This window comes from Coregonus lavaretus, assembly GCF_964263955.1.
Source record: "Coregonus lavaretus genome assembly, chromosome: 1".
NCBI classification, from domain to species: domain Eukaryota; kingdom Metazoa; phylum Chordata; class Actinopteri; order Salmoniformes; family Salmonidae; genus Coregonus; species Coregonus lavaretus.
Window position 1 is genome coordinate 20342266 of NC_139988.1, and position 18398 is coordinate 20360663.

General features: G+C 47.3%; 1 protein-coding gene across 2 annotated transcripts in view; it reads right to left on the bottom strand.

Annotated features, from left to right (window-relative positions):
- Positions 1-18398, bottom strand: part of adkb (adenosine kinase b) — a 276291-nt gene that overhangs the window by 148902 nt on the left and 108991 nt on the right. For both annotated transcript variants that reach the window (XM_084160041.1, XM_084160042.1), the window contains exon 6: positions 17306-17414. In XM_084160041.1, the coding sequence (XP_084016167.1) occupies positions 17306-17414 (109 nt within the window). The remainder of the gene's footprint in view (positions 1-17305; positions 17415-18398) is intronic.

The window sequence follows — 18398 nt, forward strand, 5'->3', positions numbered from 1 at the left end:
AACAGTAGGAGAGAGAACACTTTAATGAGGAGTACTTTAAAGCTAGAATCATTAATTGAAACAATAACAAAACGGCAACCACGCCTGTGTTTTGGTAAAAAGCTGAGGGATGGGCCTGGAGAAATGTAAACACTCAAATTCATAGAAAGAGCTATGGAGGTTTTGAGGCTATACAATGTTTGTTTACATTTACATTGTTTACAAACATTGGAGTAAAACAAGCTTCTATTTTGGGTTCTAATGGGGTACGACAGTTGAACTAAGCTCATGAGGCATTCATAAGTTAAATTCTTCAAGTCCAAAAATGTATGTAGCAACTAAGGATTCTAGCTTTAATTCAACATGTAGAGCTTTCCCCATAGAAATATAATTACCAACCATTGACTTGAATGGGGATGCCAGTTCTAAACTAGTAAATATAGCTTTTTCCTCCTGAATGCAATAATACACTGCTTTGATAAACAGTACATCGGAACAAAGTACACCAGTTAGAATATCATTAAACCAGGGTTGCGTTCCAAATAATAATCATTCAACTTCTAAAGCGCTTTTCATAGAATCTCAAAGTGCTTCAAGAGCAAAAAAACAAAGAAGCAATATATCATGACAGGTCAACCAATAGAGGCCAAGTCTCTGAACGCTGCATCCTCTGAAGATGGAGAGGGTCAGTTGATGGCTTGAGTGGAGGGAGCTGGACAGAGGATGGTAGATGATGTTGATGGAGTCTGCTGATGATCTTGTGGAGGGCAAGTCTGGGATCCAGCCTCTTATAGCCACTGGAGTCTTATAGCCACTGGAGTCTTATAGCCACTGGACTTCTCCTCTTCCACTCTGTATATCACCCACTTGGGTGACGCCTCAGCACCTCTGGGCGCCAAATAGCTCACAACACAATGTTCAGAATAGTAGCCAGACGTCCTCACTACGAGCCCTCTGCCTCAGCACTGCTGTATTCCTCCATCTCCCATTCCTCTCAGGCTTCAGGCCCAGCCCCACCCCTATAACCCAGCCCCACGGCCCCAGGCCCAGCCCAAACCCCACGACCCTAGCCCAAATCCTACGGCCCCAGGCCCAGCCCAAACCCCACGACCCTAGCCCAAATCCTACGGCCCCAGGCCCAGCCCAAACCCCACGACCCTAGCCCAAATCCTACGGCCCCAGGCCCAGCCCAAATCCCACGACCCAGCCCTATAACCTGGCACCAGGCCCAAACCCCCAGGCCCAGCCCCAGGCCCGGGCCCAGCCCCACGGCCCCAGGCCCAGCCCAAACCCCACAGCCCCAGCCCTATAACCCAGCCCCAGCCCTATAACCCAGCCCCATGGCCCCAGCCCCATAACCCGGCTCTTCAGCCCCAGCCCTATCACCCGGCTTCAGGCCCCAGCCGCAGGCCAAACCCCATGGCCCCAGGCCCAGCCCCACGATCCAGACCAAACCCCACGGTCCCGGCCCTAGACTGGAGTGGAATTGGATACTCTCCCTAAAGGCCAGGTTCCAGCCTATAAGCCCTTGTCTAGACTCTAGACTCCCACTACAGCAGGCCAGGCATGGCAGTCCCACCAAGAGCCAATCACCTGTCTGCCCTGCTCAATTAGACAGCTCTTCAGCCAATCACCAGCCTGCCCTGCAGACAGCTCATTACATCTCAATTAGACAGGTGCAGCTCCACAGACAGCTACGGTTGCCCCAGTGTGCACGTGCGCGTGTGTGCACATCTAGTCGGCTACCCACCCGGCGTCATAATTAACATACAAGGGAATAATCTAGATATGGTTGTTGGCAATTATAAAAGACTACAGACACTAAATGGGACACCCCTTATCACTTTATTGCCTCTGATTGAAATCCTATAATTGGAAGCAAGAACGGAAAAAAGATAAACCAATAACTAATAAATAGGATCCAGTAAGGTGATGTAATTGAACAATTATGAATACATTTTCATCAGAGGCCACTCTTCAAATGATGTTCTCAGAAGATCAGGAACTGGCAGCCAGGTAAAACCAAAATGATGGAACTGTCAAACCCTATGGGCCCTGGTCAAAAGTAGTACACTACATAGGGAAGAGGGTGCCATTTGGGACACAGCCCAGGTCTAGCAGAAAAAAAAAAAAATAGTTTCCACTTTCCAGTACTGTGCAGATGTCGACAGTACTATGGGGTTGAAAGGCCCTGGTGTTTTCCCTGGCTGAAAAAGAAAACCTGTTTTTACAAGGTAACGTGGGTGTAAAAAGGGAAAGTTACAACATACTGGTGGAGAAATATTGAGTCCAGACTGGAAGACTGCCAACCAGCCAAATACTGGGCGCCGAGGCAATTACTCAAGATACAGTGGATTAAAGCAATTATTGTCCTGTTCTAATGTTGTTCAAATTAGAAGTCCCTAAATACTACTACTACAGTAAAGAGTCTGATCACCACCAGCTTCCAGCTCAAAGAGTGTTTACTCAACACACAAAAACTTTCTATAAAATATACAGAGCAAAACCATTTCAAAATGGCTGCTATGTAGGCTGAACAGCAGCAGCAGGGAGTGAGAACTACACACTTTTCCTTTCCTTTATAACAATAAGAAGAAGGATTGCTTGTTTATTATTAAGTCAAAATTCAGGACTGAATCCTGGCTAAATCCCATAGATAAGTGAAAAAACCTGTTTCCCAACTGATCCACCCCCATTTATTCACTATACAACCCACGGCCCCAGGCCAAGCCCAAACCCCATGGCCCCAGCCCTATAACCCAGCCCCACGGTTCCAGGCCCAGCCCAAACCCCACGGCCCCAGCCCTATAACCCAGCCCCACGCTCCCAGGCCCAGCCCAAACCCAATGGCCCCAGCCCTATAACCCAGCCCCACGGCCCCAGCCCTATAACCCAGCCCCACGGTCCTAGGCCCAGCCCAAACCCCACAGCCCCAGCCCTATAACCCAGCCCCATGGCCCCAGCCCTATAACCCAGCCCCAAGGCCCCAGCCCTATAACCCAGCCCCACGGTCCCAGGCCCAGCCAAAACCCCACGGCCCCAGCCCTATAACCCAGCCCCACGGTCCCAGCCCTATAAGCCGGCACCACGGCCCCAGCCCTATAACCCGGCACCACGGCCCCAGGCACAGCCCAAACCCCAAGATCCCAGGCCCAGCCCCTATAACCCGGCCCCAGGCCCAGCCCAAACCCCAATATCCCAGGCCCAGCCTCCCGGCCCGAGGCCCAGCCCAAACCCCACCACCCTAGCCCAAAACACCGGGTCCAGCCCAAACCCCACAGCCCTGGGCCCAGCCCAAACCCCACAGCCCCGGGCCCAGCACTATAAACCAGCCCCACGACCCCAGCCCCGTCCCAAACCCCACGGCCCCAAGCCCAGTCCCACGGCCCCAGGCCCAGACCAAACCCCACAGCCCTAGGCCAAGTCAAAACCACACAGCCCCAGCCCTATAACCCGGCCTCAGGCCCAGCCCAAACCCTACGGCCCCAGCCCTATAACCCGGCCTCAGGCCCAGCCCAAACCACATGGCCCAACCCAAACCCCACGGCCCAGCCCTAAAACCCGGCCTTAGGCCCAGCCCAAACCCCATGGCCCAACCCAAACCCCAGCCCTATAACCTGTCCCATCGGCCCCAGGCTCAGCCCAAACCCCACGGTCCCAGCCCTATAACCCCAGCCCCATGGCCCCGGCCCTAGACTGGAGTGGAATTGGATACTCTCCCTAAAGGCCAGGTTCCAGCCTATAAGCCCTTGTCTAGACTCTAGACTCCCACTACAGCAGGCCAGGCATGGCAGTCCCACAGAGAGCCAATCACCTGTCTGCCCTGCTCAATTAGACAGCTCGGCAGCCAATCACCAGTCTGCCCTGCAGACAGCTCATTACCACTCAATTAGACAGGTGCACCTCTACAGATATCTACGGTTGCTCTAGTGTACACGCGCGTTTGCACATCTAGTCGGCTACCCACTCGGCCTTATAATTAAAATATAAGGGAATAATATAGTGACAGCAATTTAACATATAATAGAATAATCTAGATATGGTTGTTGGCAATTATAAAAGACTACAGACACTAAACGGGACACCCCTTATCACTTGATTGCCTCTGATTGAAATCCTATAATTGGAAGCAAGAACGAAAAAATAAATAAACCAATAACTAATAAATAGGATTCAGTAAGGTGACGTAATTGAACAGTTATGAATTCATTTTCATCAGATGAGTGTTGGCAATTATAAAATGCCATCTGATTAGCAAGACAAAGATGTGAAATGACATTGTTCCACACAAAAGACATGGGTATGTAACAAAGAGAAGAGACATCATTACTCTGACACAAGACCTCTAGAGAGTGAGTCCACGTCCCAAATTGCACCCTATTCTCTATATACTGTACTACTTTTGACCTGAGGACCCTGGCCCAAAGTCGTGCACTATATAGGGAATAGGTTGCCATTTGGGTAACATATTCACTCTCTAGACGTCTTGTGTGCAGAGTAATGATGTATTTTCTCTTGCCTGAGACACTGACAGAATACTGTAGGTAGCACTGCTGACTAGTCGCTGATGGACAGACAGGACTTGGCAGGGAACATCCTTTGTCCCCTAAAACCACCATCATATCCTAAAGAAAGTCTGTTGAAAGAACACTAGGCAGATTTGCACATCACTGCTGAACATCAGGCGACAAAAAAAAAACAGGCAAGGAAAACATTTTGATCCCTCGAGGATGGATCCTAATCAAGATGAAATGCATTTACAAATCTATTTAATAAGGCTTGCCAGAAGTCAAACTTGGCATGTAAATGTGGTGGAGATTACATTTCACTGGGAACCAACACTGTAACCGATCGCCTGCAGACAAAGGGACAAGCTGCCAGTTTCCCCCTCTTTTCCCCTTTCCCTTCATCCCCTGCCTGCATTCAGCCTCGTGACCCCTCACTGGCTATGGGGAAGGACAGTGGCAGGGAAGAGAGGGAGAGGACAGTGTGGTGTCCTCCATGGCTCAAGGTCAGGGTGATGACACTGTGGTGTGTCCTGTAAGCAGCGGCCAAGGAGAGAACAGAGGAGGAGAGGACAGAGGAGGATAGAGGAGGACAGAGGATGACAGGACAGAGGAGAGGACAGAGGAGGAGAGGACAGAGGAGGACAAAGGAGAGGAGAGGAGGAGAGGACAGAGGAGGACAGAGGAGGAGAGGACAGAGCAGGTCAGAGGAGGACAGAGGAGAGGACAGAGGAGGACAGAGGACAAAGGAGGACATAGGGGAGGACAGAGGAGGAGAGGACAGGAAAGAGGAGAGAACAGAGGAGGAGAGGACAGAGGAGGAGAGGACAGAGGGGAGGACAGAGGACAGAGGGGAGGACAGAGGACAGAGGGGGGGGGGACAGAACGGAGCGTTAGCCGCAGTCACCTCTGTGCTAATCAGCCCATTGGCTAGCTGATAAGGTGTCAGTTAGTGGTGTGGAGAGCCACTCCTTTCGCTTTTTGGCAGCAAATTAAAGGGGCTGGCGGGGCAGAGCAGGTGTGTGTGTGTGTGTGTGTGTGCCTGCGCCACTCTGGGGAGTAGCAGGCTGACGTGCCGGCTTGTGGTGCCAGCAGCTAGTGTTGCACATTTTTTTCAATTTTTTCCCCCTCTCCATCCCTTCAGTCCTTTTCTATTTGCTTGCATAGACATGATGCTTCAGTGACTGTAGCTCATCTCAGCTTCCCCTCTGCAGTCAGGGTAAAGAGACACAGCTGCCATTGAATGCTATCTATCTGCTATCTATCTGCTATCTATCAGCAATGTGCTCATGTTAACGGAGTGTGCCAGTATTTCAGGTTGCAGGGCTGTTTAGGCAGGCTCAATAGCCTGGGTTCAGACATGGGTTCAAATGGTATTTGAAATCCATTAAATACTATAGAGGTGCTTGACTGAGCTCACCTGGCACAATGGAATCAACAGAAAAGTCCAAAATGTGCAAACCCTGTCCAACTGGAATTCCAGGAAGGTTAAAACAAACATACTATTTGAAGCCAGGTCTGCCTGGGTGTGGCTACCATAGGGGAGGTGTTGGTTGGGTTAGAGAGCTGTCTGGGATGGAAGGGTTCCATGTCTGTAGGGAGCATGACCTAGCTAATTTCTCATTGGGCAGTGAGTTCTCCCGATCAGACTGGTTGGCATGGTGAAGTGTTTCTTGTATCCTGGGGTTGTTTCTGACCATCTGCACCAAGTCATTAATAGGCCTTTTCATAGTCAATTGTTTCACACACACGTCTCTTTTTAATTTCGCCATTACAATGCTCCGGTTTTATTTGGATCAAGCTTGATGAGAAAATAGAGTCTGTTTCCTGGATGTAAATGGCTTTAGACCAGGGCTCTTTATTATGTGTGTGTGTTTTATTGGCTAAAGGAAGTAAAAGCATAGGTTCATTTAATGTGGCATCATGGAAGACGTGTTCACATTACAAGACTGGTATGCTGTGCTGCAGACGGTGTGTGTAGTGTGTGAGAGAGAGAGAGAAAAGAGGGAGGGTGTAGAGGGTTGGGGGGGGGGGGGGGGGGGAAAGGTGGATAAAGGGAAGGGGGCAAGGTGGAGGGACCCCCCCCTTCAATTACAGTCAATCATCTAGAGCGCTTCATCTCTTTCACACCCACCCACACAATACAGCAGGCCTCCATTTCTGATGCTATAACACTGGCTTTTGTAAAAACAACAATAACTGTAAAAAGCAACAACGTTCGCTGCCACATCACCGTTGATATTCAAAACAAGAAAAAGACATCCTCTCCTCATCCTTTCCCTTCCATCCGTTTATCCATCTCTTCTATCCTTCCCTCTGCTTTTGTTATTGCTCTTTGTGCAGTGATATGCCCAAGGACCCAGCTTACCTAGCAACAGCAAGTATGCCACCAAACATCTGGCAGGAGTTCAACACAGGCTCTCTCTTTGTGAGGAATGGCAGTCACTCCCACACTCCCTCCCCCGCTCTCCATTCCCTCCCTCCCCATCTCTCCCTCTCTCCTTCCCTCCCCCTCTCTCATTCCCTCCCCCTCTCTCCTTCCCTTCTTCCCTCCCCCTCTATCCTTCCCTCCTTCCCTCCCTCCCCCTCTCTCATTCCCCCTCCCCTCTCTCCTTCCCTTCTTCCCTCCCCCTCTATCCTTCCCTCCTTCCCTCCCTCCCCCTCTCTCATTCCCCCTCCCCTCTCTCCTTCCCTTCTTCCCTCCCCCTCTATCCTTCCCTCCTTCCCCCTCTCTCCTTCCCTCCTTCCCTCCTTCCCCCTCTCTCCTTCCCTCCCCCTCCCTCCTTCCCCCTCCCCTCCCTGCTCAGCGTCTGCCACTGTGTGTGCATGTGTTTCTCGCTCTCTGTGTGGTGTGTGTGTGTGTAGCCCTGCTGCTGGATGGGCTGATGTAGGAGCCAGATTGGCTTTAGGAGCCCTCTAATAATTATGTTTTCATCCAATCACACCACATAGTAGCAGGCACCTTGAGAACCTCTGCCAAGAATCATCAATCACCTCTTTAACACACGCACGCACACACACACACACACACACACACACACACACACATTCTTGTATAACTAACCTTGTGGGGACACACAATTCAGTCCCATTCAAAATCTTATTTTCCCTAACCCCTAAACCTAACCTTAACCCTAAACCTAGCTCCTAACCCTAAAACTAACCCTAGCTCCTAACCCTAATTCTAACTAACACTAATTCTAACCTTCACCCTAAACCCCCTAGAAAGCGCATTTGACCTTGTTGGGACTAACAAAATGTCCCCAGTTGGTCAAAAAATATATATAATCTGGTCACCACAAGTATAGTTTAACACACACACACACACACACACACACACACACACACACTTAGGTACAGTTCAGGAAGTACGTAAGTAAGTAAGGGCCAGGCTGGAGCCTTTGTCTAACTGGGGTGGAAGTCAGTCAAGAAAGCATTGGTAAAGATGATTGACAGATTAGAGCATAACAAGACATACCAACACAGAACAGAGTCAGTCAATTAATGGAAATCAACAAAGCACATTAATACATGGCGGCAGTGTTGTGTTGTGATGCTGCTCGTTGGTTAGGGTAGTGGTCAAAAGTAGTGCACTATATAGGGAACAGGGTGCCATTTGTAACACAGACACACAGCATTAAGTGCCAATGGCTGTGGCAGTGGATCTGGATAAGTTCTGTAGAAGTGCCAATTGGACTCTAACAAAGACAACGATCCGTTGTTTTGACAAAGAGGCCCGAGAGGGATTCCGAGATGCCGTATTCCGATTCCATCGTGTTGAGATTCCCAGCAGCAACTGACAAAGATTGAGTCCCAAATGGCAGAGGGTGCCATTTGGGACATATTTTTTTAAACAAAATAACTGTGGCCCTTCTTTCTCTCCAATCCCACGGAGGGAAGAGTTTCTCTGCATCACACTGTCAAATGTGGCGAAAAAAAAAATATATGCCAATTTGCAGCGGATGTGCTGTGTTTGCTAATGCGAATCAGAGCCTCAAATAAGGCCACACAAACTCTGGATGACAGAGTGATGTAGTTTACTGTTCCTTCTGTTGATGTTATTTTGACTAAGTGAAGTAATTACAAAGAAACTTGTATCGTTCATTCGACCACAATATTCTCAAGTTAGCGGCATGACTCCGTCAATATTGACATGTCATTGTGGAGTTGGGGTCTGGGGTGTATTTGGAACAAAATAACGGTAAAACAAGAGTAGGTACTGGTCAGGCTATAAAGTTGATTTACGTAGATAACTGTTTAAAGACATGGAATGCAGGGTGATTTTAGGGCTATCAACTAGATGTGAGATCAGAGTGGAAGTTCATCCACTGGAATTAAATCTAATCCTAAAAGGGGAAACACGAGCGCCGCTGGCCATTCTACCCTGCCTACCTCTAGCAAGTCAAGACATTACATTAGTGTGTGTGTGTGTGTGTGTGTCTGGGAGAGTATGAACTTGGATAATCAATTGTCACACTTCTGCAGCACCTGTTGGATACAATATTGATGGAATGAACACATCACATGCACAACAATTTCACATTGACTTTAAACCGTCACACACAGATGCACAAGGAGAATAGGAAGACTTGAGTGGTATTGTTTGAATAGATGAGTTACTAAAAGAAGACAAAAGAACACTTTGACAATGACTGGGGATCGTTTCCTTTCTACAAAGGCCCTATTAACGTTTTGTCCTCTTCTGGCAATGGGAGAAAGTGTGTGTCTGTGTTTCAATCTATAGCTAGAGGATGACTGATATCTCCAGGAGTGATAAGTACATTGTTTGTCTTAATCTGTTGTTGTCTAGTACCGTCTTTTTGCTAGCTTGGGCCATCTACTTTAAGTGCCGCCTGTCTTCCCAGTAGTCTACAGGTTGTATGAAATGCTGACTGCTCATAACTTGCAGATGATTGTTGACACATCAACCAGGATTAAGGGGCAGGGCAATTTGGGACTGTTGTTGTTTTCGTAATCAGTGGCTGTATTGGAGGGGGAGTGGTTTCACCTCTGCTAAGCAATTATCAATTTGTGTTAGTACTTCAGTCTCCCCTGGTTTCCCAGCAGCAGTCGTGCAAACATAGACGGTTCTGCGGAGTTACAGTGGGGGAAAAAAGTATTTAGTCAGCCACCAATTGTGCAAGTTCTCCCACTTAAAAAGATGAGAGAGGCCTGTAATTTTCATCATAGGTACACGTCAACTATGACAGACAAAATGAGAAAAGAAAAACCAGAAAATCACATTGTAGGATTTCTAATGAAAGTATTTGCAAATTATGGTGGAAAATAAGTATTTGGTCAATAACAAAAGTTTCTCAATACTTTGTTATATACCCTTTGTTGGCAATGACACAGGTCAAACGTTTTCTGTAAGTCTTCACAAGGTTTTCACACACTGTTGCTGGTATTTTGGCCCATTCCTCCATGCAGATCTCCTCTAGAGCAGTGATGTTTTGGGGCTGTCGCTGGGCAACACGGACTTTCAACTCCCTCCAAAGATTTTCTATGGGGTTGAGATCTGGAGACTGGCTAGGCCACTCCAGGACCTTGAAATGCTTCTTACGAAGCCACTCCTTCGTTGCTCGGGCGGTGTGTTTGGGATCATTGTCATGTTGAAAGACCCAGCCACGTTTCATCTTCAATGCCCTTGCTGATGGAAGGAGGTTTTCACTCAAAATCTCAAGATACATGGCCCCATTCATTCTTTCCTTTACACGGATCAGTCGTCCTGGTCCCTTTGCAGAAAAACAGCCCCAAAGCATGATGTTTCCACCCCCATGCTTCACAGTAGGTATGGTGTTCTTTGGATGCAACTCAGCATTCTTTGTCCTCCAAACACGACGAGTTTAGTTTTTACCAAAAAGTTATATTTTGGTTTCATCTGACCATATGACATTCTCCCAATCCTCTTCTGGATCATCCAAATGCACTCTAGCAAACTTCAGACGGGCCTGGACATGTACTGGCTTAAGCAGGGGGACACGTCTGGCACTGCAGGATTTGAGTCCCTGGCGGCGTAGTGTGTTACTGATGGTAGGCTTTGTTACTTTGGTCCCAGCTCTCTGCAGGTCATTCACTAGGTCCCCCCGTGTGGTTCTGGGATTTTTGCTCACCGTTCTTGTGATAATTTTGACCCCGCGGGGTGAGATCTTGCGTGGAGCCCCAGATCGAGGGAGATTATCAGTGGTCTTGTATGTCTTCCATTTCCTAATAATTGCTCCCACAGTTGATTTCTTCAAACCAAGCTGCTTACTTATTGCAGATTCAGTCTTCCCAGCCTGGTGCAGGTCTACAATTTTGTTTCTGGTGTCCTTTGACAGCTCTTTGGTCTTGGCCATAGTGGAGTTTGGAGTGTGACTGTTTGAGGTTGTGGACAGGTGTCTTTTATACTGATAACAAGTTCAAACAGGTGCCATTAATACAGGTAACGAGTGGAGGACAGAGGAGCCTCTTAAAGAAGAAGTTACAGGTCTGTGAGAGCCAGAAATCTTGCTTGTTTGTAGGTGACCAAATACTTATTTTTCACCATAATTTGCAAATAAATTCATTAAAAATCCTACAATGTGATTTTCTGGATTTTCTTTTCTCAATTTGTCTGTCATAGTTGACGTGTACCTATGATGAAAATTACAGGCCTCTCTCATCTTTTTAAGTGGGAGAACTTGCACAATTGGTGGCTGACTAAATACTTTTTTTCCCCACTGTATGAGAGAAAGGCTCCACACCACTCTCTCACTTAAGTATCTTATCTTGTTATTTTCAGATCTAATTTTGCTCTTTTGTAGCTTTGTCAACTGTGTGTGTGTTTTCTATACCTGTTCACGCCCACTCCTTGTCTGTAACCCTTCTAAACTCAGCAAAAAAAGAAACGTCCTCTCACTGTCAACTGCATTTATTTTCAGAAAACTTAACATGTGTAAATATTTGTATCAAAATCAAAAGTAACAGTCAGTATCTGGTGTGGCCACCAGCTGCATTAAGTACTGCAGTGCATCACCTCCTCATGGACTGCACCAGATTTGCCAGTTGTTGCTGTGAGATGTTACCCCACTCTTCCACCAAGGCACCTGCAAGTTCCCAGACATTTCTGGGGGAAATGGCCCTAGCCCTCACCCTCCGATCCAACAGGTCCCAGACGTGCTCAATGGGATTGAGATCCAGGCTCTTCGCTGACCATGGCAGAACACTGACATTCCTGTCTTGCAGGAAATCACGCACAGAACGAGCAGTATGGCTGGTGGCATTGTCATGCTGGAGGGTCATGTCAGGATGAGCCTGCAGGAAGGGTACCACATGAGGGAGGAGGATGTCTTCCCTGTAACGCACAGCGTTGAGATTGCCTGCAATGACGACAAGCTCAGTCCGATGATGCTGTAACACACCGCCCCAGTCCATGACGGACCCTCCACCTCCAAATCGATCCTGCTCCAGAGTACAGGCCTCGGTGTAACGCTCATTCCTTCGACAATAAACGCGAATCCGACCATCACCCCTGGTGAGACAAAACCGCGACTCGTCAGTGAAGAGCACTTTTTGCCAGTCCTGTCTGGTCCAACGACGGTGGGTTTGTGCCCATAGGCGACGTTGTCGCCGGTGATGTCTGGTGAGGACCTGCCTTACAACAGGCCTACAAAGCCCTCAGTCCAGCCTCGCTCAGCCTATTGCGGACAGTTTTCATAACTGTGACCTTAATTGCCTACTGACCACTGATGGAGGGATTGTGCGTTCCTTGTGTAACTCGGCAGTTGTTGTTGCCATCCTGTACCTGTCCCGCAGGTGTGATGTTTGGATGTACCGATCCTGTGCAATTGTCGTTATACGTGGTCTGCCACTGCGAGGACGATCAGCTGTCCGTCCGGTCTCTCTGTAGCGCTGTGTTAGGTGTCTCACAGTACGGACATTGCAATTTATTGCCCTGGCCACATCTGCCGTCCTCATGCCTCCTTGCAGCATGCCTAAGGCACGTTCATGTAGATGAGCAGGGACCCTGGGCATATTTATTTCAGTAGAAAGGCCTCTTTAGTGTCCTAAGTTTTCATAACTGTGGCCTTAATTGCCTACTGTCTGTAAGCTGTTAGTGTCTTAACGACCGTTCCACAGGTGCATGTTCATTAATTGTTTATGGTTCATTGAACAAGCATGGGAAAGTGTGTTTAAACCCTTTACAATGAAGATCTGCGAAGTTATTTGGATTTTCACTAATTATCTTTGAAAGACAGGGTCCTGAAAAATGGACGTTTCTTTTTTTGCTGAGTTTAATTTAGTGTACCCTGCGTGCACAACCCATATGGAATTCCTGGTCTCTGGCAGTGTTTGGAACTGCAGATCTGCGGTCACCAACGCAGAGTTCATCTCAGCCTATGCTGCCCTTCAGTCCAAAACACTTGAGCGTGCTGTCTCTGACCAACTCTCTCGCCATCTCTCTCAGAACGATCTTCTTGACCTAACCAGTCAGGCTTCAAGATGGGTCACTCAACTGAGACTGCTCTTCCCTGTGTCACGGAGGCTCTCCGCATTGCCAAAGCAGACTCCCTCTCCTCTGTTCTCATCCTCCTAGATCTATTTGCTGCCTTCAACACCGTGAACCATCATATCCTCCTCTCCACCCTCTCAGGGCTGGGCATCTCAGGCTCTGCACACTCTTGGATTACATCCTACCTGGCATGCCATTCCTACAGGTGACGTAGAGAGGATCTGTGTCTGCACCACGCACTCGTACTACTGGTGTCACCCAGGGTTATCTTTACCCCCTTCTGACACCCAGGTGGCGACATGCATCTCTGCGTGCCTGGCAGATATTTCAGCTTGGATGTCAGCCCACCACCTCAAGCTCAACCACGACAAGACTGAGCTCCTCTTCCTCCCGGGGATGGCCTCTCCATTACAGTTGACAACTCCATGGTGCGCCCCTCCCAGAGTGCAAAGAATCTTGGCGAGACCCTGGACAACACCCTTTCATTCTCTGCAAACATCAAAGCAGTGACTTGCTCCTACAGGTTCATGCTCCACAACATCCGTAGAGTATGACCCTAACTCACACAAGTGACTTAGGTCCTAATCCCGGCATTTGTCATTTCCCGTCTGGACTACTGCAACTCTATTTACAATGACTACTGCATTATAAATATGGTACTGGAACTGACCCTGTACATGTTCTTCTTATTTCTCCTTTTTATATCTCATGTGGTTTTGTTCAATCTTGTTATTTTTTGTATTACATTGTTATTGATTACTGCATTGTTGGGGTTAGAGTTTGCAAGAAAGGCATTTCACTGTCCTTGTGCATGTGACATTGAAACTTGAACTCGCTGTTGGCTGGGCTCCCCACTTGTGCCATCAAACCCCTGCAACTTATCCAAAACACTGCAGCCCGTCTGGCGTTCAACCTTCCCAAGTTCTCCTATGTCACCCCGCTCCTCCCCACACTCCACTGGCTTCCAGTCGAAGCTCGTATCCACTGCAAGACCATGGTACTTGCCTACGGAGCAGCAAGTGGAACTGCCCCTCCCTACCTTCTGGCTATGCTCAAACCCTAAACCCCAACCCGAGTACTCCATTCTGCCACCTCTGGTCTCTTGGCCCTCCCACCCCTACAGGAGGGCAGCTCCAGCTCAGCCCAGTCCAAGCTCTTCTCTGTCCTGGCACCCCAATGGTGGAACCAGCTTCCCCCCGAAGCTAGGACAACAGAGTCCCTGCCCATCTTCCAAAAACATCTAAAACCCTACCTCTTCAAAGAGTATCTTAAATACTTACTATGACTGAGATATGGGGTTGTCCCACCTAGCTATCTTAAGAGCGTCACTGTAAGTTGCTATAGATAAGAGTCTGCTAAATTACTAAAATGTGATGTGTGCGCTCATGCGTGCGTGTGTGTGTGTGTGTGTGTCTCTACACATTTGAATGTAGAGACTAGAGCAGGGGTACTCAACTACTATTTCCTAGGTGGTAAAGGTCCGGATGGATATTGTCCTTTATCGGCGCTGTGGTACAGCGTCGTAGCAAACAGTTGTCTAAGACTTAGGAAACATGTTATATAAAATGTACATTAAATACATTAAATGAGACTAAGTATTTGAATTAATTACAACTTCTTTCGAATGTAAACATGTGCAACATTGCATCAACATCGCTGAAGAACAAAAGTGGTTGCATAATTGTCTATGCAAAAAGTGCACTGTGAACCATTGTACATGGGCCTTGACTAAAATAAAAAAAGATTTAAATAAAATTAAGTGTATGTTTTCTGGAGAACAAAGGAGAGTTGAACAACAATAATAATCTGAATGCACAGAACGTCAATGTGGGCCATGCAATACTCATGTATAAGTCACTTGTCAGTGTTGCTGTAGGTGGGTGTGGTGGTGGAATCAGGCGCAGGACGCAGAAAATAAGTCCAAAAGACTTTAGTGGATGCACAAACTCAAGCACGATGAAATGCCCTGAGGCGAGAACTCCGCACGCAGGCGAAAACAAAACGGGCGCACTAAACAGGTGCGACAAAACACTCCTACACATAGGAGGACAGCTCTACCGAGCAAACAGTATACGCATTAGCAAAACGCACGACAGTGAAGACAATCACACACAACACCTGACAAACACAACGAGAACTTATAGGACACTAATGACACTAAACGATAACAGGTGTACAATACCAGACCAGACCAAATGAACATAGAAACATACAACGGTGGCAGCTAGTATTCCGGAGACGACGAACGCCGAAGCCTGCCCGAGCAAGGAAGAGAGGCAGCCTCGGCCGAAACCGTGACATCACTCTGGGCCTTGCCCTGCATTAATGAGAGAAATTACATTTTCTGTCTCCTGCCAATGCTTTGAACTTTGGCACAAATGGTGTGAGAGTAACTCTGAGACACTGGTGAAGGTGTTCATTGGTGAGCCTGGTGCGGTATTTGTTTTTAATGAAGTTCGCTGTGGAGAAGGCTGATTCACAGCTGTATGTGGAGCCAAACATGGTCAGGATGTCTAGTGCCAGTTTCTTGAGAACAGAGACATCAGCTGCAGGCACCATCTTTCCCCAGAAAGTGACAGGGTCCTTCAAAGCCACATTTTCTTGCAGCTCAATCAACTCCATTTGCAGTGATGCAACATCTACCCATCTGAAGATCTGTTTTGTTTCTTCTGACAACTTTGTCACATTTGTGACCAAGAAGGGGTTCTGGATGAGCAGCAGCAGTTCTCTTCCAACAGTGAAGTCATCAAAGCGAGCCTTGAAGTTATCCATCAGCTTCTGGATGAAATCAACATGGTTGGGAACATCTTTGTCTCCCTGCGTTTCGCCAGAAGATTGGGGAAGTGGACAAGTTCTCCCTGGAGATAATTCAGGAAAAGCTCAAATTTCTTCTGGAAAGCCTGGACTGCTGTTATCATAACACACACTGTGTTGTCCCGTCCCTGCAGCTTAACATTCAGTTGATTAAGGTGTGATGTAATGTCTGTCAAAAATGCAACTGTTTCCATCTTCTCCTCATCTTCCAAAAAACTGAGTTGCCTTGTCATTCTTTTGCTCTGACAACAAAGCTTTGATTTCCTCCTGAATGGCCCAAAAGCGTTCCAAAACCCTGCCTTTGCTGAGCCATCGGACATTGTTTTGCAGTAGGAAGTCATCAAAACTGCCATTGGCCTCTGTCAGAATGCCTCGTAGCAGGCGGTGATGTTGCTCTCAAAAAGTTGATCAGTTTCATCATCGTTGTCATGACCTCAGAATACTATTTTCCCAGACTGGCACACAGGACAGATTGATGGATAATGCAGTGATATGATGTCAGGTCAGTGTGGTCCTCTTTCAAACATGCAACCAGTCCCCTCCCTCTTCCCTTTCATGGCTGGAGCTCCATCTGTGGTGATGGAGACCACTGACTTCAGATCTATCCCCCGTTTTGTCAGCATCCCTTTGATGGCCTCATGGATATCCTCTCCCTGTGTGTGCGCTTCTAGATTTGTTAAGCCCAACAGCTCCTCACAGAATTCCTTCTTTGTTTCGTAATAAAATCTGACAAACACCAGAAGCTGGGCATTATCAATGTTATCTGTTGATTCATCCACAGCTAATGAAATGCATGGTGCATTCTGAATGGCCTCATCAAGTTGTGAAGTTAAATCTTCAGCTAATATTTCAGTTCTCCTCATTGCTGTGGAATCTGACAGTGGGATCTGTTTGATATTTTCTCTGAGCTCATCTTTTTGTTTACCTTCAAGCAAGGTGTCAGCAACTTCATACATGCATTACTTTACCATCTCAGTGTCTGAAAATGTTTGTGTTTTCCCAAAACCCAAGTTATCCTCAGTGAACACTCCATTGCACGTTGTTGGGCTGTCAGGAAATTGACAAGGATTTTGGTGGACGTCTCATATTTGAGTTGGCTAATCTTGTTTGTTCTCACCATCGCAGTCAAATCTTTCTGTTTCTCTCTGCCTGCATGTCCCAAGGTTCCGTGGAGGATACTTGGATTAATGTGATTGGGTAAGACGCGGCCTCTTGTATTTGCATATAACCACACGATTGGATTAGAAGGGGCACTAGTAGAGGTGTTGCTTCAAGAGAGAGAGGGTGTGAGAAAGAGAGGTTGCTGGGTAAAAGAGGCCAATTTTTTTAAAGCTGTCTACAAATAATGTATTGACTTTTATATAACAAAATGCGATGTTGTCCGGTCCGGACTGACCCTTCTCTGGGTCCGGACCAGGACCGCGGTCCGCCAGTTGAGTTTGGCTGGACTAGAGTCATTTGAATGTAGAGAGAGAGAGAGAGAGAGAGAGAGAGAGAGAGAGAGAGAGAGATTTTAATGTAGAGTGTCACTTACCGCTATATAATAGACCTTGGCTTTCTCAACCAGCTCCCAGTTGCCATCCAGATCCAGGTGTTTCTCCTTGTTGTAGCAGTTTGCTGCTGCCAGGTTAGCAACCAAGGACCTGCACAGACACAGCCCATAAATCACAACAGGGACCTGCACAGACACAGCCCATAAATCACACACCCCGCTCTCCAATCATCCATCTTCATTCCCAACTCCAAAAATATCCCCAAAACACCAGCATCAGACCCAGGCTACGACCCAAATTTCACCCTATTCCCTATATAATGCACTATGTTTGACCAAAGCTGGTCAAAAGTTCTGCACTATATAGGGAATAGCGTGCCGTTTGGGACGTAGCTCAGACACTTTCCTCCATGATGTAAAAGGATGATAATGCGTAGCGTAGAACGTTAGGTGCAAGGTGAAATAAAGTAATGTTTTCTTATCAAAACTTAAATTGGTTATCACAGAGACAGTCTGACCTGGCCTTAGGGCTTTGGATAAAAGTAGCACACTATATAGGGAATAGGGTGCCATTTGGGATGCAGACAGACACAGGTCTCCAATAGAGAATGGGATTAAAAACATTCAAGGCTAACAGTGAACCAAGGTTCCGCCTGAAATAATGTCACATTATCATGTCACCTCTTAAAACGTTTTGCGCTAATAATCAGGCCCCAGTCTGCATCTGAAATGGCCTATATAGTGCACTATTTTTGACAAGGGCCCATAAGGTAAAAAGTAGTGCACTATGTAGGGAAAATAGGGTGCCATTTCAGATGCAGCCACAGTCTTCACCTCTTCATCTGTTGTGGCATGTGAGAGGATGTGTGAGGATGTGAGATACTGGAGGTGATATTGAGACAGAGAGGTTCATTCATACATCCTAGCCAGCCTAACTGACAATACCTTCTCTGCATTATTATCTAAAGCCAAAGCAGATCAACAGGGCTCGTATCCATAAAGCGTGGGGTCAGGTCCGACACGACAGGTAAAATTAATGTAATTAGCTACGGAGTTCAATGGACAGGGTGGTTTGTGTTCATAAATGGTGTGTGAGGAAATAATTTGATGCAGTGTTTGGAACTAAGATCCATGA